This window comes from Equus asinus, chromosome 10 (genome assembly GCF_041296235.1).
Source record: "Equus asinus isolate D_3611 breed Donkey chromosome 10, EquAss-T2T_v2, whole genome shotgun sequence".
In the NCBI taxonomy this organism is placed as follows: Eukaryota; Metazoa; Chordata; class Mammalia; order Perissodactyla; family Equidae; genus Equus; species Equus asinus.
In genome coordinates this window covers 96,551,972-96,577,009 of record NC_091799.1, presented here as the reverse complement: position 1 = coordinate 96,577,009, position 25,038 = coordinate 96,551,972, and the positions used below count along the sequence as shown (strand labels likewise).

Genomic DNA, 25,038 nt, shown 5'->3' with positions numbered 1-25,038 from the left:
TAACTCCAGTTTGTGGCTAGAGGTATGCTCGTTAAAGGAATTTTTTCGTATTGGCTAACCTCTGTGATCATGAATAAGGCAATGTTTTCCTTGGATGCTCCTAGGGAAACTGTATAGTGTAGTATTGTTAAGTTTTATTATTTCAAGGTAGCCAAAAACAATTTCAGAGGAGACTTTCACAGCCAGGAGGTTCTGACCTTGGTACCTGCTATTCTCATCAGGTTTTCTTATATCATCTTATTCTCCAAGAGCTAGACATTTAGCAAGACTTATATCCATCTTGGTTTTCTAGGATTTACTTCGATACACATGTTCCTTGAAACGAAAACAATGATTTCTGTCAGTAGATTGGATTAAACCCACTCAAACATGGACCATCAGTTCTCTCCTGTAAGTGACTCATGCCTTCTGAAGTCCATTCTCAAAGGCCTGTGAAGCAGGAATCAAATGCACTTTTTAGGAGATGCTCTGCATCCTGATGTTGCAAGCGAATGTTTGAAGTAGGTGGTAGTTCCAACTAATAGCCTACTGGGGAAGTTCCACGCCCAGTAAAGAGTTGTGGGCAACGCCACCACCCTATCTCACATTAGGCTGCATGGTGGGAATCCTTGAAGTCTTTTGAGGTGAGTTGCTGAGCATGGGTGTGAGAAGAGAGGCAAGTAATGGTGATACAAAGAGCAGCGTGGGGGATGGGTAGTGTGGAGGGATGCTGTGGATGGGTACCTGTGAGCAGAGGGGTCTGTGTGTGTGTTCGTGGAAATTCTGCCTGTGGGCCACAGGTGCAGAGAAGGATGTGGACCCATAGTGGACCATATCTTTTCAGATTTGATCCTCCATCCCCGCCTCAGAGATGCTCAGGAGGTGCCCTCAGGTCAGGGTGCCAGGTGGAGAGAAAATCTCTGCTGGACCCCCACTCCACAGGTCTTGCCCCCTCCCAGAAGCCCACAGAGTTTAGAGGGGGGCATTTCAGAAGCTGGTAGCACATGAAGGAATGAGGTGAGCTTGCAGCCTGTGGCCTGGCCTTGCTTTGTGTGGCTTCCCTGGGTTTCCTACACCCACGGGGGTCGGGGTGGGGGTGAGGGGAAAGAGGAAGGAGGGAGGCCAGCCTTAGCTAGCCAGAACCCAAACTGCCTGTGCTGACAAACTTGATCTGCTGGGGACCCCGGCAAAGAGGCTTTCTCTGCTCCCCTTCCAGGGCTCTTGTTGGCATAAGTTAAATGGTATCAGCCATGGCTCTGAGCTAGCTCGATAGCAATTTGAGGCCAAACTTGTCTTCTATCAAGAGTGCAAGTAGCAGGCTGGGTGATTCTTTTCTATTTTTCATTTGAAAACACTATGCACTCTGTTTTTTGGGGTCTGTCTTGCTACTCATTTATTTTAGGATGAAAGTCTGCAGGTTCAAATAATTAAGCATTAATAAAATAGACATTTACTGAATGATAAGCAGCGGACAGTCCCGACCCAGCTACAGGCTACAGGTCTGAAGGGTTATGTGCCTCCCCCCGCTGTGTCAGCAGCTGCGGGAGGACAGAGCTGCTGTCAGCAGAGCCTTTCAGCTGGAATAAGTCTGCTGCACCCAAACCAACCTGGACCCAAGCCTGCGGCGTGGACAACTTCAGTGTGCACGTGCCACAGCTCACAGGAAGACGGCCGTAAGCTTTTTAGCTCACGCACACAACTTCCTGTCTGTACTTTCACATCTGCTATGAGGGCAGTAAAGCCTTAGTTTAATTTTAAAAAACCAAACCACAGAAACAAAATCCAATGTATTAAAAATTTTTGAGAGTATATCTTCCCTTTTGCAAACAAATAGTTTCTCAACAGGAATAACCTAAAAGTGAATATCAGTTTGGAGAAGCATTATAGAATCAGCATCAAGGTAAGCTTCAACTGCCTCTGTGATTTTCTGAGGGAAATATTCCAAAATTACTTTCAACATCCCGAATGCTACATTAGCCTTACAGAAGGAGGCGAGACGGAGCAACACCACAGTGCTCCTCGTTGGAGAGCCCTGTCCATCAAATGCTAATTTTAAATAGCGTCTTTCAGACACCATGACCCACAGGTTCTCACCTTGTCAAAAGCAGGGTAGACAGCGCGGATTTCCGTCAACCAGCCATATGGCATGTGACCCACAGGGTACGTGGCTGTCAAAATCGCCACTGCCTGCAAGAGGAAGGGCCAGCAGAGTTAGCATCGGCACCGCGGAAAGCATCTCCAGTAGCTGCCGTTTGCCACGTGGCAGAGCAAACTGTCTCAGGTGTGAGCCCCACTCACAGATCACTCCACACTGGGTGACAACCATCGGCCAGCCACAGGATGGCCCAGGAGTGGGAGGAGGGCACTCCACTGCGTCCCTGGGCGTGGGATGCACGGGCCGGGGCAGTGCACCTGAGACCAGGAGGATACGGCTTGTTTTACAGGAACCCAACGAGAAATAGACTCAGACCACTGGCTCGAGAAGCCAAGATTTTCACCTAGGTCCACCAGACTCCAGAATCTTGGTTCTTTCCCTTGAGCCAAACACAAACCTCTTGTCTGGCCCAATTCTTGAGGTTCAAATTGCAAGTGGAGCCCTCTCTGCTCTCTGGATAGTCTTCCCTCAGGATCCACCTCTACGCCTGCAGGCTGTCCTTCAGGGCGGCCGACGGTATGAGTTTGTCGATGGCTTTACGGTACTGCCTCCTGACTCAACTCACCTCTAAGCTGTGCCATCAGGATAGCCCAATTTTGATTTTTAATTTAAGAAGCTAAATAAATATTTCTTACAGGAAGCCAAAAATGAGAATGAGATCCTTTTCTTATGTGAAGGAAAGGAAGGAAAAGGAAAACAAAGCATGTAACCCTACATTTTGGCAGAGTTCAACTCCCTAACTAGCTAGTAAAGGAGAAGTACATCTATTTTAATTGACATAATAGTGATGCCAGGAACATGAGGTAAGGACCCAGCTGGGTGAAGACACTGCTGTGAGGAGTGGTGTGGAACAAAAAAGAGCGCTGGAGTTAGGTGGACCCGGATTCAAACCTCCCCTTCCTCCCATGAGCCCTCTCAGGCCTCTTTCTGTTCCTCCAGCAGAACCATGAGACTAATAGTACCCACCTCACAGGGTTGTTGGGAGCCGATGAAGTGTGCATAAATGCCAACCCATTAGATGATGGATAAATGTCAGTTCTGTGCCCCACAAGATGATGTGTCTCTCTGCCACTGAGGTTGATTTAGAAATATTCCTAAGACATAATTTGCTTTGTTTTTTTAAGGGGAAGATGGGATTCTAGCAGACAGGTGATGGGGGTCACATACCTTTGATTGGGCAACATAAACTCAAGTGTGTAAGTAAAAAAGCTGCGGTGTTACAGAAGCCACCCGAGATGATATTCAGGAGTCAAAAAATAAAATCCGGGAACAAACTGAGGCAGGAGGAAGCATTCTGCTCATGATTTATGTGCTTCTCTTTCTAAGCCAACGTGAGCTGCTTCCCAGGACACGGAAACTGGCAGGAGACCCCAGGCTGGAGATATGCTGACAGTGCAGTCAAGGGCAATGTGTAAACAGGAGTCCCTAATGAGCAGCCACCAGCCTTCCTGAAAGATCAGCAGTTCCAGAGTCAGAATTAATTCTCCAGAGGGCAGTGGAGGAGGAAACAAATGAAGTAATTCCATTTGTTCATATCTTACTTGAAAGATGGAAAAAATGATTCAACTCTTTCTTTGGAGTAGCTGCCAGTTTCCAGATAAATTTCTGGAGTTGAGTGAGTAAATGATGGAGATCCTCATTTGGAGGAGGGCAGATTGCCCAAGAGCACAGAAAGCCATGACGGGTTGGGTGGTATGTGCAGGAGGGAGAAGAAGGAAGAGGTGAGAGTAGTGGGTCAAAATAGAGGCATCAGGGGCCGGTCTGGTGGCCTAGAGGTCAAATTTGTGAGCTACGCCTCAGCAGCCCGGGGTTCGCAGGTTCAGATTCCAGGCACGGACCTAGCACCACTCGTCAAGCCATGCTGTGGTGACATCCCACATAAAATAGAGGCAGATTGGCACAGATGTTAGGTCCAATCTTTCTCACAAAAAAACAAAAACAAAAAAACCAAAATGGAGGCATTGGCCCTTCCTCTTCTGGGTATTTTCACTTTTGCTGGTGCCCTATGGCATATTCCACTGTCCTCTGCAACTACAATGAAGAGGCATCATGCTGACTCCATGGAATAATGGAAAGGCGATTGGGTGGATGAAAGAAAATCCGGGTTCTAATACTAGCTCAGCTTCTTGCTGGTTTTATGTCCTTAACCTGTGCCCTTGCCTCAGTTTCTTCATCTGGTCAATGAGAAGGATGAGTGAGATGTTCTCTTCCATACTCACAAAGATACAAAATTACATGATTATAAGTCACTGAATGAGAGCCTCATGGCTTCCTACTGTGAATGCATCACATAATTTAATATCACAGAATTACTTGAGCTCTGAAGATGAATTGGAAACAAATTTGTAATCCACCTCCCTTGCCCCCATTCTTTACAATGTACTGTGGGTGTCCACATCCCCAGAAACTGTCCTACCTCTGTAGCTGCAGAACTGCCACCAAGGTCCCGGGAAACAAATAGGTTGACAATAGGCCTACTGATCCTCTGTGTTGCCAAGATGAGAGCCAAAGGCCACCAGAAGCTCAGCATCTTTCTTACTGTTGCATCTCCCTGCATCAAGAAATGGAGATAGAAGTTCACTAAACTTGAGAAGCAGAAGAGAAAAACCAATTCAGAGCCAAAGCCTTTCCTTTTGATGTCAGTCATGAGTCAATTCGCTATACTTAAAAATAATACAGGCAAATCTTTGTAGACAAGCCAAGTTGAATTAAAATAAAATGTACAGTCTTGTTAGAAATTAACTCGAACAGTTAGCAAGCTACTGTGAAATCAAAACATACATTTAAGCTTGATGGATCCAAACAATTGTTTTCCAAAAAGGGCAACTCTAACCAAGGCACAACCCAGCTCCATGGCCTGAGAAACAGGTTGGAAATTAGTTTTTGTTTAAATCATCGAACTGACTGGCTTGAAGCCAGGTCAGTAAGAGGTAACTCTTAGAAGTAAAGAATTATTATAATTTGTGTTGGAATCAGTCAGCTCACAAATGTGCCTAATTACTTGGGCATTGTACAAATGTACTACATAGGTTCTTATCCTCAAAGCTCCAATAGAAGTCACGGAAATGTTCAGAAGCAGAAGCAAAATAAAAGCATGATAAAGAAAAGGTGATTTATGAAGAATTCTACAGCAAAGATGTGTGCTATCTTTAAAGCCTGGCTTTCATTATTTAACTGTGGTTTTGATTCTTCATGAGGGTAAGAGTTCCATCATGGAACCATCTCGGGCACCTTAATTTATTTCCCTTTGCTGGTGGCTGAATGTTACGAGAGAGATTTTTATCATCAAGACCAACATGATGTGGTTGTCCTAGTGATGGAAATAACTAGATCGGATTTTATTGGTGGCCTGACCTTGAATTGAAGTAAGTGGTCAATACAATTATTGCTCTGACTAAAGTAGCATGTGGTCAATGGTGGGATCAGGGGGGTGAAGTGTGGTGATTTATTCAGATATAATCATGCATATCTGCCTTACAGCTAGATGGAAACAAATGCAAGTGATACCTAATATCCAAGGGTAGAAAAGATTAGCATACATATGATATAAATCAGATACTGCTTATACTTATGGTGAAAAGGATGCTCTGGTCACTTGTGTAAGGTTATACCTTGTTTGCATCTTATTCTACTTTTGATGCACTGGCCAAGCTCTGCCTCCATCAAGGAGGCTTCTTAGACCACGTCACTATCTTCCTTCCAGCTCCAAGGGCTCTTGTGTTCTCACTGCAGTCTACGTGTGTCTTGGATTCATGTCTAACTGTTGCTTCTGTCTTGGTCTTGTCTGCCAAAAGCTGCTGGACGGTGGAGACCACATCTTAAAATTTTCTGCCTCACCCTGTGGTACCTAAAAGCTCTACTCACTCCACAGAAGGTACCTGAATGAGCAATTATGGTCGGCCAGCACAGAAAATATGAACAAAGCTTAGATCCCTGCTGTGAAGTTAAAAATAATCAAATGTGAATTCAAAGGAATCATGGGTCCTAAAATCTTTGTTGACTTATAGAAAAACTTATTTTTGACAATAGAGAGCAAGAAGAACCATAAATGTTGTATCTACTCGTCGGCCTGACGTGACTCACTGTGCCTCAGTCTCCTCCTATGGAGATAAGGAGGCTAGACAGAGACCTCTAAGACCTCTTCCATCTCCAGTATTCATTAATTCTCCAACTGCCCTTCTCTGTGGACACCACTTATCACCTGGTTTTTGAGTATGACTCCTAGAGTGTGTGCTGATGATATTGATTTCTCATTTCACATAGGGGTGGGGTAAAACTTTATTCCACTTGAATGTACAGACAGGCTGTTGCTGAGTTCTAAGGACCTACCCCCAGCTCTGGTCCGCTCCTGTCGGGGATGATGTCGTGGATGTTCTTGTAGTAGCCCAGGCACAGTGTGGTGCAGCGCACGAGGGCGCCCATGTACAAGGAAAGGATCGGGATGAGCAGAGGCTCTCGGCATTCCAGATGACTGTGAAGCAAAATGGCTACAAAAACGACCTGAGAGATGGAAAAACAAGAACAAGTTAGAGAGCAGACAACAGAACCAATCAACAGGAGAGCAGCCTGACCTCTTGCACCTGGACGAGACAAGACCTCTGAGCGAAAACCTGCACGTTGATGAGAAAGAGAACAGAAACTTGGGCTATAGCTCCATGAGGCTCTTGTAGAATGCAGGCTCATTTGACATTCACTGGAAGAGCACATGATCATTTTGTTATATCCACCAGTAAGATTATTTTAACACGACTGCACATCTGGCTAAGGTTATCATTAAAAAATATCTAGAAACTTTGGCTCATCAGAGCCTGAAATATGCAGAAAAGTTTCTCCCTCTTGAGGCTGGATACTGATGAGCACATGAAATCCACACCTGAGGACCTAAATTACCTTCCACAAAAGAAATGACAGCAGTGATCAACGATGGGATACAGAAAAATGGACATTAACATTTATAAGATGGAATTCACTAAAAATGCTGCAAAAAGCACCAACGTTAATTATTATAAAACAAGCTAAATTAAAACTTAAGATATTAACTTTTAAAAGTAGACCAGGTCAAAAAAATACAGTCAAGAGGGATTGAAATAATGAAGTGTCAATTTCAATTGAACGGTATAGTCTCTAAAGCAAATTTAACAATGTATTTGACCTCCTGTCCTGCAAAAATCAGAGAATCAGCCCAGCATCTGTTCAGAGTCCCCCTGGGATTTACACATTCAGAAGACACTGAGGTGTACTGAGTGCAAAAGCAGGCTGGTGGGGAGGGGAGATATTCTCTGAGCTACATCGACTTTCATAGCCAAATATCCATGGACCGATAGACAGGCGTTTAAAATATACCACTGAGTGATCCTGACCAAAGGAGGCTTATCTTGATCACTGCATTATCAAAACATCAGTGATGACAGAAAGTTGAAAAAGAGGCTGGAGAGTCATTAAATAAGTACATTCCATTGCTGCAGGGAACACAGGAAAGCAGGGTCATCCAGAGAGATTCTTCTGAAGGGAATAAAAGTATTAGATGCCAGAGGAGGTTTGCTCAGAGCATAGACTGACACTTGTGCCTAGCTGTCATTCTCAAACCCAGCAAATGAGACAGACCCTGTCATAGGCATCCTCAGGGGGATACAGAGGACAGACGCACTGCTTGGGTGCATGGACACAACCAGGCTGCCCGGAGCATGGACAACGTGAGTGGACACAAGTTGTGTGGCGCTCCCCCTCACGCTCCCTGAGGATACAGCGGAGCCCAGTGATGGAAGCAAAGACGCCAGAACTGTCTCCATGCCTGTTGCTTCCAAGGAGAACAAGGGCAGTGTATTAAGTCAAGGATCTGGAGACCGGCTGGGGGAAGACGTGTTAAGAACACACTGTGTTTGGAACAGAAGATTGAAGAGTTTTGTGATGGAGCCAAGATGCCCATTTATTTCTCTAACTAATTAGAGGCCTCTAAGGTACCTTAATATGCAAACCCAGATTAGTACGTCTGCAGCAAGCTTAACATTTGACATAAACAAGCCTACAGTGTACACTAAGATGATCATGTTAGAGACTGAAAACTCGTATGAAAAATGGATCAGTGAAGACCAACCCCTCCCCTGCCAAGTCCAGGAAGGCTCCCAGGCTTCAGGACAGCTATGCAGGATGAAGAGGACTAAGGAGGAGAATCAGGACTCGAAGGAAAAGAGAGACATGGACAAAAGGGGAGCAGGTGTGGAGCTGACAAGAAGATGGCCTGATTTGCAGAGTAGGCTACGGTGGGCTGGAGGGAGGGCAGGATGTTCAGCCAGTAGTGCTCCCCAGGCCAAAGTGAAGATTTTCTCAGGCTCTTCTGTATTTTTCTTTTTTCTTTCTTTCTTTTTTTTTTGAGGAAGATTAACCCTGAGATAACATCTGCTGCCAATCCTCCTCTTTTTGCCGAGGAAGACTGGCCCTGAGCTAACATACATGCCCATCTCCCTCAACTTTTATGTGGGACGCCTAGCAGAGCATGGCTTTTGCCAAGCGGTGCCATGTCCACACCTGGGATCAGAATGGGCGAACCCCGGGCCACCGAAGCAGAACATGCGAACTTAACTGCTGCACCACCAGGCCGGCCTCCTCCTCTGTATTTTTAAAAGCTTGATGCCATGTGGTCCAACACTTACTACAGAACTTACATCTTCATCGTGGATTGTATCATTTATCAATTTAAAATAACACTCGGGCCTTTTGCATTTCAATCCAGAATTATGACTTTGAATCTGATATAGCCATCAAAAATGTCAGATTATTTTCTGAGAGGAACCTACTATCTCAGTGGTGAGGATTTTCCCAGTGAAAGCCCCATACCAGGTGCTGGGGATTTAATGATAAATAAGATAGTCCCAGACTCTCTTCTCTGGGAGCTGGCAGTCTAGTGGAGGAGGCAGAAGCGTTAATCAAATAGTGATGCCGGCGAGCGTCCATTGACAGACTGTGACAAGGCTTGTGAAGGAAAGAGGGCGGTGGCACTGGGAGAGCCAGGCTGCATGGCCGGAGGGTGCCCCATGTGGAGTGCTGTCTGAGATGGGACCCACAGCCTCGGCAGGAGCCAGCAGGGATGGCAGGAGTCAGTGGTACATGAGGAGAACTGCGGCAGAGCATTTCCTTCTGGGCAGAGGGATCCAGGCCAAGACCCCTAGAGGGATGGGGCTCGGCCACCTTGAGGCCCTGAAAGGAGGGCCTGTGGCTGGAAAGCAGAGGGCAAGGGGACAAGAGGGGAGTGCAGGGCTGGAGAGGAAGCCGGGCCCATGGGTCTTCAGCACCTTGCAGGCCACCACCTTGCAGGATTGTGGCTTTTATCTCAAGAACAGTAGGAAGAACTTTTAAAGTACGTTTTTAGGTAGAATGGTGAAATTCTCAGAATTTCACTGAGAATAGATCACCACGGCTGCCGTGGGGAGGGAGAGAGGAGAGACAGAGCAGATGGGTGAGGCAAGTTAGGAGGCATCTCTAGTTGCAGGCGGGAAAGGTGATCCCTTGGACCAGGGCGAGGGCCGCAAAGATGGGGAGGGCAGACGAAAGAAGTATCTAGGATTAAAATCTACAAGGCTGGTGATGAAGATGGACGCTCCTAGGGTGGGGCCCAAGTTTCTGACCAGATGGTAGCACCAATGATTCATTCAAAACTGCAACCATTGAGATCATGAAGATCATGGATTGAGGCTTAAGGTAGCTTTGAAGGATCTGAGGAAACATCACAGAGACGTTTAGAGGGCCAGGCTATAGATATTTACTTGGGGACCATCAATCATGTTATAGATGGTATAAACCTTGGACATGAATTAGATTCTTCATGAACAGAATACAGAGAGAGGAGAGGGATGTGTCTTGAGAACTTCAACAATTACATATCAAGAGAGGCTGCTGAGCCTTCAGAAGTAGGAGAAAAACCAGGACTGTGGTGGTGAGAGCCAGTGGGAAGGAGCATGTCACTGAGGAGGGAGCAGTCAATAGAGTGAGGAGTTGCTGAGACGTCCGCTAAGTTAACTGAAACTGTCCACTGGACTTAATGGCACGAAGGTCACCAGTAAGAACAGGCTGGGTGAACTGATGGGGGTAGAAGTCAGGCTGGAGCAGGTAAAAGAAGGAAAAAATAGAGACAGTGAGGGGAAACTACTCTTCCAAAAGGTGTGGCTGTGAAGTCATAAAGCGAGAAAGAGAACTGTAGCCTGAGAGGTATGTGGGAGCAGAAAAAGCTTGTTGTTCTTGCTGTATTAAGATGGTAGATATTTGAGCACGTTTACATGTCAAGAAAATGATCCGGGGTAAATAGAATGGATCGCTGATAAGTGATTGAATAGGTTCCTGAGAAAGCAGGGCAGGACAGGATCCAAGGCACAGGTGGAAGAAGTGGTCCTCGACAGAGGAGGGACACCTCCTTTACTACAATGGGGGGAAATGGAGATGATGCAAAGGTTTGGAGGCAGGCCTGCGGGTTCAGTAGCCAGAAGTAGAAGAATTCGGTTGCTTCAGTCTTCTCAGTGAAATGGGAAATGAGGTGGTGTGTTGGGAAGAGTGAAGTGGGTAGAGACCCTCCTGAGACTCGTAGTTAACAGAGTCAGTGAGGTAAGAGATGAGACTGTACATTTGTAGTCTGATTTGTCCCGTTGTGTAACTTTCTCCAGGAGCACCTGCTACCTGGGTGCAGGCTGGTGAAAGGGGCACCCCATGGGGTGGTTCAGGATTGGGATCTCGCCACAAGGCTGAGGTGAAAAGGTGGGAGACAAGAGGATTTACAGCAGTGCAGTAATTTCTGAACTGAGATCTTGGGTCCCATCCCTGCAGTCTCAGCTGACTTCAGGGCAAGGGCTGAAGAGAGCAGAAAGGTTAAAGGACTGGAGGTCCCAGTGGGGTCCAACAACCTCAAGAGAATTCTCATTTTGACATGGAGCAAGTTAAGAAAGTCCAGGTGACCATGAAATAAAATAAAAACAGCACTATTTTTCATAAATTCCTTGGCAATCTGATTGGAACATATGACTATTACAATAACGGTGGCACAGAATAGCATTGCCCGTTCAAACCAATCAAGAGCTTTTTTGTACTACTGTGTGAAATCACTTGGCTTAGTAAAATTTAAAAGAAAAGGGAGTTGCTACTAAAATTCAAGGCATGATAAACTCTTTGCATTTTATCATTGGTGATTACACGTTATCTATGCCATGGTGATATACCAAAGGACTGCCTGGGATCTATTTACTCACTAACAAATTTGGGAATTAACAAATGCTTTCAAGTAATGAGAAGAATGAAGCTGGGGGTTGGGGGTGGAGGTAAGACTTAAGAACAAAAATCGAATTTATTCCCCAGCCAAAGTGTGGTAGGAACTCAGTCTACAAGGTTTAAAGTAACTCCTTCACCAGGAATAGCCTGAGGCCAGATGGCATTGAATTCAGCTTCTATGGCTCTTACCAACAGATATGTTTATTGTGAATTTGCGAGCTCTTCCAACAGGCAGGGTCCTGGACCAGGTTTAAAACTGAGAAGGAAAACGGCTGTAGGCGTACTGGCAAAGCATTTTTCAAGGACATGTTTTTTCTTCTACCCTTGGATACTTACTGTATTTGTCTTAGGAAAAGTTAAGTTTTTTGTTTTTTGGCCTGTAAGAAAACACACATCTATAAATGCTCACTGAGCTGCTGATGCCAATGTTGAAAATGAGAGGTGTTTCCTTAATTTCAAATTAAGTGAATAGAGTGAATAAGGCAGTTTAGTTCATCTTTCAGAGGATGAATTAAAAGTAAGAGCAGGACAAAAATCTCTAATAACTCACCAAGAAAATTAACAAAGAATGATGTTAGCTAGCATTCAGACATACGTCCGTCCAGGCATGCACACACACGCACACACGCGCACACACACACACACACACACAGAGTGTTTTGTAGGAATTAATTTAAATTACTTTTAATAGTGATCCATGGAGTTAATACAATTAATTTGGAAATTTAATTCTTGGTCTTTAGGGAGGTACTAACAGTTTAACAGTAGACTATTTCAAAAAGATGGCTAAAAGACCAGCATGTACAATGGGAAAAAACAGGAAGAAATGCACGGAAATGTTCACAAAATGGAACTGAGAATTGGGAAGGGAGCTTAGAAATCAGTGTAATTGATGAAGATTTTTAGGCTGCTTAATTTTAAAACGGTTTATGATGAGGATTTTTAGGCTGGTTACTTTTAAAACTGCAGATGAGAAGCAGGCTCCGAGGACTGGAATTTTGCTTGCCCTTTTGAGACATTTGCGTTTGTGAAGGAAGGGGGGATGACCTTGTAGGGACCTGAAATTGGCCACCCCACGATATGTCTCTTTGGCATCAGGATTGTTTTGGGCTGATTGCTTTCGATAAACTGGGACAGGGAAGGAGGCTCTGGGGAATGGAACTTGCCCTTGTTGGGACATATTTACATTTGTAAGGTAAATCTCTATCTGTAAAAGGTGCCTCCCTCTCTGTACCAGGAAGAAGAGGAGAGATGACCTTATCCCTAGAAACTCTTAATGGGGAAGGCAAGAACTTAAGTTGGTTGCTGTCTGGCAATCTCATGTAACTGATTTAGGGTGGTGGCTTCTGACCTTCACTTAATCCGATTTGATTCTTGTCTAAAAGTCATGGGATCACCCAATGACCAGATCCCACCTGCACCGATAGCATTTTAACTTTTTTTCTTTGTCTCGTAAAGAGATGACTCACATACCCATGCCTTAAATTTAGCCCTAACCCTCAACTTGGGCCAGCAGCAGGAGCTCTGACTGCCCATGGGTCCTGTCCCCACGCACCAGCTCTGCCTGCCCATGGGTCCTGTCCCCATGCCAGCGGGGGCAGCAGAAGCGGCAGCAGAAGCTCTGACTGCCCATGGGTCCTGTCCCCATGCTACACTATTCTCTAAATAAAAGAGCACTACTGCCAGATCTTAAGAGTCTAAGAAATCTTTCTTTTGACTCCTCGGCTCACCGACCCCGCATCATAATGTCCTCCTCTATGAAGATTCTCCCCAATCCCTGAGTGTAAGGACTAAGTCTACTTTATAGATGATAGGAATTAAATCTAATTTTCTGCTGAAATTTTTCATGCGGTGTCCTTGGTAGAAGAAACCAAGGAAGGAGGATGGAAACCAGGGTGGTGCCAGGCCCCAGGGAACGGGACTCAGCTGAATGTGCAATGTAGGCTATCTTCTCAGACAGCGTCCAACTTCCTGGTTCTTTTTAAATGTGGGGAAATGACGTGTGAATGGCAGCTTTGTGTGGCAACAACATGAGAAACAATATTTAAGAATAATTCCTAAGAGCCCTCTCTAGAACTGAGTGACAGACCATGCATTGTTGGGCTGCACGGAGGGCCAAGTGCACAGCCAGCCAAATGCACAGCCAGCCAAGTGCGCAGTGACCTATGACCACCCAAAAATGTGCTCAGCTGTGACTTCATACTCATTTCACATGCAAGCTCTTTAAAAATTAAGGTCAAAACCTCTGATGCTAAATTTAGATTCCCACAATCCTCATTCTAGCAAGATTATACTTACTTGTATCACAGGAGGCTTCATTTGCTCATCCGTTTAAAAACATTTATTGAAGTCCACATTTGATGTGAGTAATGTAGGAATATACCACAGAGTGAATGAATGTAAGGAAGCATCGTCAGTTCTGTCACTCACCAGAAAGGGGCTCTGAGCCGCTCTGACACGCAGACCATATTTACCTGAGCTATGACATCTGAGATGGAGGCACATCCCACCAGGAAACTGTATTTGTGTTTTAAGAGAATGCCAGCATGGGTCCATGCCTGCCAGAAAGAAAAGAATTTGGCATGAGCTACACCATCAGGATTATATTATTTCTGTCATTATGATTTACTAGGCATTCCTGAAATAGACTTTATACCTCCAAAAACCTTAGTAGCACAGGTCTGATAAGTCTTTGGTTGGTAAAATTACTGTAACTTGGCTTGGTGGCTAGATCCATGTTAGATTTTTAAGTGGAGTCCACGACTGCCCAGGATATATTTAGTACCAATTCCACACTGCCTGTGTACTTGTTAGGTCCACGTGCCTGGCAAGCAGCTGGGTGAGTAACCAGCATGGAGGGACTCTGCCCTCTCTCTCCTGGACAGTCTGACTCACACAGCAGCGGCATTCTGCTTCCATGAAGCAGGTTATAACGAGGACTCTAATTTGGTTCCGAGTTCTAAGTCATTACAGGTTCTCAGTGACTGATTCAGGCTCTACTCTTTCCTCCTCTTCGGGTTCGGGCAGGACCTGATCTGACACTTTGTGCCCTGGAGGGAAATTAAGAGGAAGGGCCTAGAAGGGGGCCAGAGAGTGAAAGGTCGAGGGGATGGCAGGTTTGGAAAAGGTCTAAAGTTCATGATAGGATCTGTTTAAGGATCATCCTTCTAACCTGTCGAGATCTGGACTGACACAGCAGTAACATTTCATCTGCGCTAACCACAATCAGCCGAGTATGAGTTATTCCCCAGGTCCGTGTCAAGATTTTATACAGCAGCTGCTGCATCGACTTCCTCCCTCAGCTCAGGCCCCAAGGTGCCAAATGTGCAAACTACGAACAACACCTGCAGACAGCAGCCTGTGGGCTACCGCTGTGGACTAAAAGCCATCTGGACAATAAGCTTTGTGCTTTTTAAATATTCTCTCCAACCAACATATCAGGGGCATGCTGCATGGGGGCATGTGTATGCGTGCAGGTGTGTGTGTGAGCGTGCCGGTGTGTATATGTGTGTGCGTGCAGGTGTGCCTGCAGGTGTGCCTGCAGGTGTGTGTGTGTGCGCGTGCTTGTGGAGATGACCAGCACTCTATAAATGTTCATTATTTTGGTTTTTATTAGCAGTCTCTTACTACTGGGTCTTTGGGGGAGTTGATAAATGACATGGAAGAAAAGGGAGCCACTCACAAATGTTCTGGTGTTCCACTGAATTTTAGAAACTCTCTCATGGCAAATAAACAGAGCTGAAGGGAAGTGGGATACAGGGCACGAAGCGTCTGTGATTCACTTTTAGTCCTGAGCTCCCTGAATTCGCTGTATAATTATAATTCTTCTACGTGTTTATAGAGTCCCAGTACAGATGCGAGGGCAGGCGCTAGAGCAATATCATGGCCTCTGTCTGGGGAGCTGGGCTGTAACTCTGAGGAGATGAAAAAGGTCACTTCATTCAGTTCTCTAACTGATTTCGAAGCGCTGTGGGGCCACCGCAGGCGGCAGGGGTACCGTGGGGAATCTGGTTCCATGGACTCCAAGACCTTCACCCTTTTCTTTTTTGGGGTGTGTGTCCACTACCAAAGTTAACACTCTCAGTGAGAAGTAAGAAAAAGAAAATCCAGGTACAAGCGTTCAGATGGCCAAGTCTGCCCACAACAATCGAGAACCAGAACCTTTGCATCAAAACTGAGTTTCATATTTAGGGCTACCATGCAAACCGGCAAGAAGCAGTCAGAGGTTCAGCGAGGCTGCACCAGTAACCTAACCACAGGCAAAGTGAGACTTCTGATAAGATTTGAGAAGATGGACCACGTCTATTTTTCCCTTGCCTCACTCCTGCAAGGATTTGGGGCTGCCCCCTCACCTCAGTACAGAGGCCCACTTACCTCACGTCTAATAGATACAACACTTGAGGTAAGGTGGGGTGGAGGCAAAAAACTGTACAGAATGACATATTTTCAAGTCTCCTTCCGAAGGTAATTTAAAGTGGAACCCAAATAAAGTGTTTGCTTTCCAGCGTTGGATATTATAAGAATTATTTTTTTGCCTAAGTCTCTTTTATATCTATAACATGGATGAATAGGAAAAAAGCATTGTCTGAGAACTCCTCAATATCATGACCAAGAATTTAACCTGTGGGAGTGAGCCGCCCTTAGCCAGTGTGGTAACGCTGGTTATTAAAGAGATATGATCCTAGCAGTAAGTTCACCAGATTCTTATTCTAAAAAGCTTTGGGTGCTTCTACCACACAAGTGGTAAGTTTATCAGAAAGTCGTCCTGCTCCCTTGATCCTGAATATATCAGAAAGGAACTTTATATGGGAATCAAAATGTTCAAATGGGCTTTCTTGCTTCCCACCAGAACTGTGGCAAATATAGACAATTCTCATGAATAAACTGACCAGATGGACTGGTTAAAAGTCAATGGTCAGTTGGAAAGGCCTGCACTGCTGGATGTAAAACAGTGCAGCTGCTGTGGAAATCAGTACGATGGTTCCTCAAAAAGATGACAACAGAATTATTATATGACCCAGCAATTCTATTTCTGGATATATATCTAAAAAGATTAAAGCAGGGACTCAAAGAGATATTTGTACATCCATGTTCATAGCAGCATTATTCACAAGAGCCAAAAGGTGGAAGCAACCCAAGTGTCCGTTGATGGATAAACGGACAAACAAAACGTGGTATATCCATACAACAGAATATTAGCCTTAAAAACGACATTCTGACACGTGCTACACCATGGATGAATCTTAGAGATATTATGCAAAGTGAAATAAGCCAGTCACAAAAGACAAATACTGGATGATTCCAGTCATATGAGGTCCCTGGAGTAGTCAAATTCCTAGAGGCAGAAAGTAGAATGCTGGCTGCCAGGGGCTGGGGGGAGGGGGAACGCGGAGTTAGCGTTTAAAGGGTGTAGAGTTTCAGTTTCACAAGAGGAAAAGAGTTCTGAAGATTCACAACAATGTGAACATACTTCATGTCATTAAACTGTATACATAAAAACGGTTAAAATGGTAAATTTTATGTTATGTATATTTTACCATAATAAAAAAAAAAGCCCACAATCTTCTCTACTCACCATCGCATCCATGAAAGGGAAGGCAGCAAGGTAGAGGAAGGCCCTTCTCGTTTTGTTCCCCACTGACTCATCCACATGGTGCAGTTTATTGATTATGTAGTAGCCTAAGTCACTATAAGCTGCAAAGGGTCAAAACACATAAATGGCTATGTTTAGTAAAAGTGATCTTTGTATGCTTTTTATCTCATGGTTTAAAAAACAATTTTAAATGCAACATTTGTTTTTTGTAGAAAATTAGAAAATTTAGATGAGCAAATAGAAGGAAATCATCTACGATCTCATTCTTCTATCCAGAGGGGGGTCCCAGTTAACCCTCTGCATTCTAATCGCCCAGTTCTTTTATGGGGGGGTGTGTAGTGGGTGAGTTTGTAGGGTATGCATGTGTGTTTTATCATAAAAATGGGATCACACTATAGATATACTCTTTTGTAGAACACAAACATCTTTCCACGATATGCTTCTACGTTGTAATTGTTACACTGAATTCCTCTTTTGTACGTTTACTCAGTATCAACTTACTCAATCCATTATTGTACAATTAGGGTATTTATGTTATTTTGATTTAAAAGAATCCTTGATGTATAGGTTGGAAGCTAAATGTTTACACATAATCCTCATTATTTACTAAGAGAAAATTTCTAGATGTTAATATGCCTTTTCAATAAACATTTTAAAGCTAGCTTTTCACCACTTGCCCTGCCTTTCGTTCCATTCTTTGAGTGAAGGGTGGCAACTTTGGGTAGAGTCCTGCCCAGGGGAAACACGGTATCTCTGAGGTGCTTTCAAAGTCCCTCCAACATCAGCATTTGTGACCACTGTGTGACTGGATCATAAGGGCGCCTCACCCCAATGTGCTGAATGAATGCACAGCTGCCAGATAATATAAAGGAAGAGAAAGGTATTCCTAATGTATTAGCTACATTAGATAAGATTAGCAAAGATTCAATAAAATATTAAGCTATTTTCTACCTCATTGGTACATGTTTGGATTATATAGGAAAATAATCATCTTTGTGTTTTTCACAGTGCTTTAATACTAGTGTTCCTGCTGTTTTCATTCTTTTATAAAAATATGAATGCACTTCACAACAGCAGAAGCTGCTTTGAAATCAGAAAGGAGAGAGAACACCGTGAGAGTCTCCCTTTATGTGAAATAAGAACCCCTCCTCCCATTTCAAAGTTTGGGGACAACTTATTACCATGTTAACTGGGAAAGAGAAATAACTCTCCATCCTTTGTCGGGATTAGTCTTGAAGTATGGGAATCTTGAATCAAGTGAGGTCTTTGGGATATTATTGGGGATATTTAAATGTACAGATCAGGGATCCCAGTGGGGACAGAGGTCCAAGTAAGTGAAGACAAGGGGTAGGGGCCAGGAAGGGCTCAGACATCCAGAGAATAATGGGAGTGGGGAAGCAGGTGCAGCAGGAGAGGTCCAAGTCCTCCGAGGAGGCGCAGAGATGGAACGTCAAAGGTGAGCTGCGAGGTGAGCAAGGGCGCGAAGTGTGGAGTGTGGCAGGGCCGATGAGGCAGCAGAAGAGAAATCCAGGAGGGAGGCTGTCAAGTGGCAGAAAGAGAAAGGACGTGGGAAGGTGGGATTAGCTATGGCAAGGGGACAAGGAAGGAAGGAGGCAGCTGTGATGTCCCTGTCCGGATCAGAAGGCGCACAGATGGAAGCGGATTAGAGAAGCCTGGACCAGACTGGGGGAGGCAGGGAGGGACAGCTCCAGCCCACCTTTGCAGCGGGGTGAGATAAGCCGATAGAAACACAAAGCCAAGATGAAGCTGTTACTTAATCTACAAGGGGTCTACTTCAGGCGCTGAACCTTGGAAATTCTGTCTCAAAGTTGATTGATGCTGCTGTTTATTTGTACATTCAGTTTCATCGAGTCAGGAAATGTTCACTGACCTGGGACCTGCAAGGAGACAATCCTGACCCTGCCCACACCACTGTCCCCACCCTGGCCGAAGCCACTGGCAACAGTCAAGGCAGCCATGCGGGGTGAGCAGAGGAATGCAGTGGCAAGGGCAAGAGGCCGGGGCTGGCTATGAATAGCTCAGGGGCTAAAGTTCCGTGGTAAAGGTTAGAGTCGATATAAAAGGCCAGCTGAGTGGACTTGACCAAATGGCCAAAGCCGGGGCAGAGAAACGGATGAAAGGCTGAGATCTAGAGGGCGGTGTTCTGGGTTGAACCGTGTCCTCTCAAAATTCCTATGTTGAGTCCTAGCCTCCAGTACCTTGGAATTTGGCAACAGGGTCACTGGAGATATAATTAGTTAAGATAAGGTCATAGTGGAGCACAGTGGGGTCCCAATCCAATTATGACTGGTGTCCTAAAAAGGGGAAATGTGGACACACAGATAGACACACACAAGGAGAATGCCATGTGAATGCAAAGGCAGAGATCAGGTGATGCTTCTACAAGCCAAGGAACGCCACAGATTGTCAGCTAACCACCAGAAGCTGGGGGAGAGGCCTGGAACAGTCTCCCTCATGGCCCTCAGAAGGAACCAGCCCTGAGGACGCCCTGATTAGGCAGCCTCCAGAACTGAGACAGTCAATGTCCATTGTCTGAGCCACCCAGTTTGTGGGACTTTGTTTCAACAGCCCTAGAGAACTCAAGACAGGTGGCTTCTAAGAAAGGGAGAGAACGAGTTTCCTGTGAGACTCTAGGGTAGTGACCAGAAAAGATGGGACCTGTGAATCTGAGCAGGTGAGAGCAGGGCGTGCCGCCTGTATCAGTAGATCAACGGAAAAGCTTCTCTACCCTACGGAAAGACATCTGCTTATTAGAATATTTTCACTAAAACATAAAAATGATGCCTTTATACAGAGTAATGAAGAATAAACATTAAAGTTGAACAGGGTCTGAGCGAGTGCTGGGTGAGGAACCCGTCCAGCTTTCTGACTCTGCCAGAATGTGTCCTCCCCACCCCGCCACCTCGCTTTTTCTAGCCTGCAGCTCCAGTGGGGCCCTTCACACCTCCCCAGCTTCCATGCACTTTGGGACCTATAGGCCCAAGGCTGCTTTTGTTTCTTTTTACCTCCTTTCCTCTTTCAGCTACTAGAGGGAAAATTTGGAGGCCAAGGAAAGAGGCTTTTTCTCCCCATTTTTCTTCCCTCCTTCTCCTCCTCTGCACGATAGAAGATGAGTCTGATTATAACTACTGTACAAAGGTTGCCTCCACCCTGTGAGCTTCAGTGTAAAATACCAGCAGCTGTTTTTCATCCCGCCACTCCCTCCCCTGCCCTCCCCTCCCCACCGCTTCCTCCCTTGCCCAGAGCTGTTTCTGGCTGGAGCTGTTGGCTGAGGTGATTTGTTAAAAGTGCTTTGCATAGACTCCATAATTACCAGGCTAGCTGCCCTAGCAACATTTAGGAAGCTTTGAGTTCTATAAACTGCCTTACCAAGATTGTTCTGAAACAGCTTCTATCCTTACGAAGAGCAGAACATTAAAAAGAAAAATTAAACAAGGTTTTGAACAGATGTAAACGGATTTCCTGATGTGGCCGCAGCAGGGGGACAGTGACCTGACCTAGCCACAGGTGGACAGCTTTGACCCCACCCAAACAAGAAGAAACCAGAAGGGCCCTTCAAATCTCTAGCTCCTCTGCTCTCAGCCCACCAGGGTGAGGGACCCTTTCCACAATCAGTGGTTCTCAAGCTTGGTCATCCAGTAATTACTAGCACTTGTTGCAAAATGCCATGAAACATTAGTATTAATCAAAACAAGTCTGTGTACCTGCATTTTCCCACGGGAATTGAGGAGAAAGCCCTCCTCCCATTTTATTTTTCATGTTATTTTTTTGGTGAGGGAGATTCATCCTGAGCTAACATTTGTTGCCAATCTTCCTCTTTTATTTTGCTTGAGGAAGATTAACCCTGAGCTAACATCTGTGCCAATCTTCCTCTATTTTGTATGCGGGATGCCTGCACAGCATGGCAGATGAGTGGATTAAGTCTGTGCCCAGGATCAAAACCCTTGAACCGTTGAGCTGCTGAAGTGGAGCACGCAAAACCTTAACCACTGGGCCACAGGGCCAGCTCCCCTCCTCCCATTTTAGTCACAGGACAATATGTATATTTCCAAGAGGCAAATTTGAGAACTCTTGTTCTAATTCAAATTTCCCAGGTTCCCATGCACAAGTACTATTGATTGGCCCACCATATTCTGCTTATAGGCTTTTCACAGGAGCAGGTAACTTCATCCCTGTGTTTCCAGTATATCACTTCCAAAGTACGTGTGTTTGTATGGCTAATATTTAAATCACTTCAACAAATATGGTTGAATGACTTACACACATCAGGCACTGTGCCAATTAACCTGGTTGTGAAGAGGCTAGTTACCTGCATGAGGGCTGGGACACAGACCTATGATATACTCATCTATAATTTCCACCAGGCAATATTTATCTGGAAGATATGGAGATGGAGGTGCAAACACTGCCTGGACCTTGGAGAGATATCATAAACTCATGTATAAAGTAAGTAAAGTACATGTGAAATTTAAACACAAGAACATAAATTCTATCTGATTGGTATCAAGACTTGGTAGAGGAGAGTTCGCAATAATTTATGGTATGATATCTGCTTCTTTCTAGAGAATAGGTCTTTCTCATGTCTAAATTCCAAGGATCTAGCCAGTGTTTGCCACATAGTAAGAGTTCAATATATATTGATTGAATAAAGGCAGGAGTTCACAAGCCCCCAAGAAGTGATTGGGGTAGACTGATTGCATAAATGTCCCCACTTCTTCTCTTCTCCTCATATCCCCACTCTGCAATGCGATTTTGTAGCTCCTCCTGTTAAAAGTTGGAGTCTATTTCCCTACCCCTTAAACCTGAGCTAGCCTGTGATTTGTTTTGGCCAGTAGTGTGTGGTGGCAGTGATGGTATGCCACTTCTGATTCTGGGCCTCAAGAGGCCTTGTATGTCTCTGTCCTCTCATTTGGATATGGCCACAGCCATCTACACAAGCTTGGGCTACACTGGTGGAGGATGAGAGACTATGTGGAAGAGAGCTCAGCTGTCCCAGCACAGGTCATGTAAACCCACCTACAGTCAGTTGACAGGCCCTCAGTGAGCCCATCAAGATCAACAGAGCCTCCTCCTGACTCTCAGCTGACTACAGAGCCATGAGCACAGCCATGTCCAAAAGAATGCCCAGCTGATCCGTGGTCTGGTGAGCAAGAATAAATGTGTGGGTTTTGAGTCACTGAATATTGGTGGTTTGTTACATAGCAATTAATTGTGAGACTATACTGAAACTGCCTGTTCGTTCCTGGCACCCTTGTGGGCTTAAATTCTATCAGATTGTACCAGGTCACCCTTTACAGGGCTGGTTTATAATCCATGATTAATGGACAAGTGTGTTGACAAGGGAAGACCGGCAGACAGCGCCACTCTAGAAATTACTTCAACTGCTCACTGGAGGAGCACAAGAACCTGCAAAAGTTTTATTCCCCTGTGCTCTGCTGACTGCCCAGGCCGCTTCAGAACACAGAACAGGCCTTATAGATCACTGTTGAGAATAAACGTGTAAAGAAATAAAAAACCCACAGCAACGGTTTCTACATCTATATGAGTTAGGAGGTTGGGCAGCACTAATTTCCACACAGGTGAAATTAACTTGGACCCAAATGAAACCAAACACAAGGTCAGCAAGGTTTCCTCTCTTTCATAGATTAATTGAGGGAGAAACAGGATAACACCTGCACCTTGACCGCCAGCCTAAATTAAGCTCTGGTGGTGGCAAACCCCATGCCCTGCAATTTAAAAAAATGGTGTCTCATAGATGAGCCCATGACAAGAGTAGTGGCTACAATTTAGCTTAAAAAAGATCACTTATGGGCAGTTGCCCAACACAGGCCAAGAACAAAAAGCCAGAAATATTCCCAAGGCTCCTGCAATTTGAGCATCTAGAGCCAGGCTATGGGTGCACAGAACAGACGAACTTTGGGGCCGGTGGATCTTCTAGACTTCAAGTCTGTCAGTCCAACACAATTACAGTGTCTACTCATTTGGCTTCTTGCATAAGGTTTTGGGGCGGGGCTTGTTGGCTACATTTTCTGAAGCCATCCCACCATGCATTTCTGGGGCAGTGCCTGTGCAGTCGGTGAGGTCCGCTCCAGCCATGTCTGGGGAAACCCAGAACCATGTGCAAATCTCGCAAGGAGAGGAGAATGCCTGGCTCACCAGTGGGCTCCCCACCCCCCGCAAAAAGAAAATCAGAGAAAACAAATATGAGACACAAGGAAGATTAATTCCTTACAGAAAATGTAATGAAAAGGAACTGGTAAGAGGTTCTTTCCTTTATTGGGGAGAGTGCTATTAATAACGGACGACACGATAAAAGAGCTTTTAGTGCTCTCTGACCTGTGCTGTTTCAAACGTCCAACTCTGACCCTTTCACTGATGCCCAGACATAACTCCAGGTTAGTGAAAGTAAGGAGCTACATCTGAAACCGGTTTTTCAAAGCTGCAGACGCTCACATTTGACAGCCCTGCTAAGTGAAGAAGAGCCTACAGCAATTGGTAGATTATTAGTAGATTCTGAGAAGTATGGAGAATCCGGGTTCATCCACACTGGGAAAAACCTAAGATAGAGAAGATCATGCTGGGAATCAGGATTTCTCCAATGTCCAGAAGCATAAGGGAATACGCAATCTTTGGGGGAAAAAATCCTAGAGTCCCTAACCAAGGTACTAGTTCATAACCAAGGAGATGATGCAGAATGATAAAATACATCTAACTTTTCTAAATAGTAATTTTTTTAGAGACCATGAGGTTATAAAGAAGCAAATAAACAGAATATATAGACCTTTCTTGGTTAAAGCTGTATTAAACATACTTATATGAACACTACAGTAAATCTGCTTTATTCAAGATGGTTGTCCCTGAGACGTCATAAAAATGCCCACTGGTGTCGAAGGACCTCCATGGCCTCAGACACAGCTGTAGGGTTCAGGGCATCGTGCTCTCCCTGCCTGGTCCTCTTCCTATGTTGCACTTCCCTCCTCCCCCTCCCACTCTCTCTTCCTCTTTCCCCCTTCTGCTGTCAAGGTTATCTACTGAGCTCTTGCATGTTCTCAGGATGCATGTGTCCTTCCCCTGTTACCTGCCCTGACTCCAGCACAGGGCACACACCCCACCTGTGACATTCAGCACCAAACTTTTTATCTTCCCCCTGATTTACAAACGCCTGGCCACTCACTGTGTGCCTCCCACATCTTCTCCTCACCAACAGCTCCTTCTTTTCTGTTCTCTCACTGTTGCTCTGCTCTCTCAAGTCCAGGGGTGGTTTTTAATTCTCGCCCCACCCCCCATTGACTTTTGTTTGCTTCTACCATCTCTCAAAAGCTCTCACTGGCTGAAAAGAGTTTTTGCCAGTGTTCTAGAAATCAGTGCTGAACACACACATAACTACATCTATTTAAGGGGAAGGGTGTATCTGGCCACACTACCTTTTGTACCTCTCTCACCTCTGTTCACAACTTTTGATCAACAGGACCTGTAATAACATGCACATACTATTTGTTCAAGAAATATTTTGTTGGACCACTGACAGGACGGATGGGGATGGGATTATTTTAAAAGTGAGTTAAACAAAGGGCAATTCTGATTCTCATCCTTCTTTAGTCAAAGCCTCCAACATGCAAAGCAGGAAGATGAGCTCAACTAATATTAGTGGTGTATCTTTTTAGAGTTAACATTCATATTAACAATATCATAAGGGAAAAGGGATGGAGTTCATCAGTGTTTGAGAACATCTAAAAAGAGAAATATATTTGTTAAATGTACAGAAGGCACCATGCTGGGAAAAGTAACTGATATCATAAAGAATAAAATAAATAAGCAGGTGAAGTAGGAAACAAAGTGAACAGGAACCAAGAAGAGCTGACCATTAAACTGAGAAAAACACAGAAGGTGGGGGGTGGGGTAGGGGGTGTTGAAATCAGGAATCTGATGCTAGATGGAATTAATAGAAACGTCATGGGTAAGAAGAGTTACCAACTGGAATTTTATATGGCTATAGCAAAATATTAATTCAGAGCAACAGGTCAAATTCTCAACTCCATCT

The 25,038-nt window shown here is 44.9% G+C and overlaps 1 protein-coding gene across 3 annotated transcripts in view; it reads right to left on the bottom strand.

Moving 5' to 3' along the window:
• The window catches only part of ANKH (ANKH inorganic pyrophosphate transport regulator), a 139,166-nt gene that overhangs the window by 32,303 nt on the left and 81,825 nt on the right, over window positions 1-25,038 (bottom strand). For all 3 annotated transcript variants that reach the window (XM_014838970.3, XM_070519848.1, XM_070519849.1), the window contains exons 3-7: window positions 16,959-17,077; window positions 13,858-13,941; window positions 6,464-6,634; window positions 4,551-4,685; window positions 2,074-2,166 (exon numbers count right to left, since the gene is read on the bottom strand). In XM_014838970.3, coding sequence (XP_014694456.1) covers window positions 2,074-2,166; window positions 4,551-4,685; window positions 6,464-6,634; window positions 13,858-13,941; window positions 16,959-17,077 — 602 coding nt within the window. The remainder of the gene's footprint in view (window positions 1-2,073; window positions 2,167-4,550; window positions 4,686-6,463; window positions 6,635-13,857; window positions 13,942-16,958; window positions 17,078-25,038) is intronic.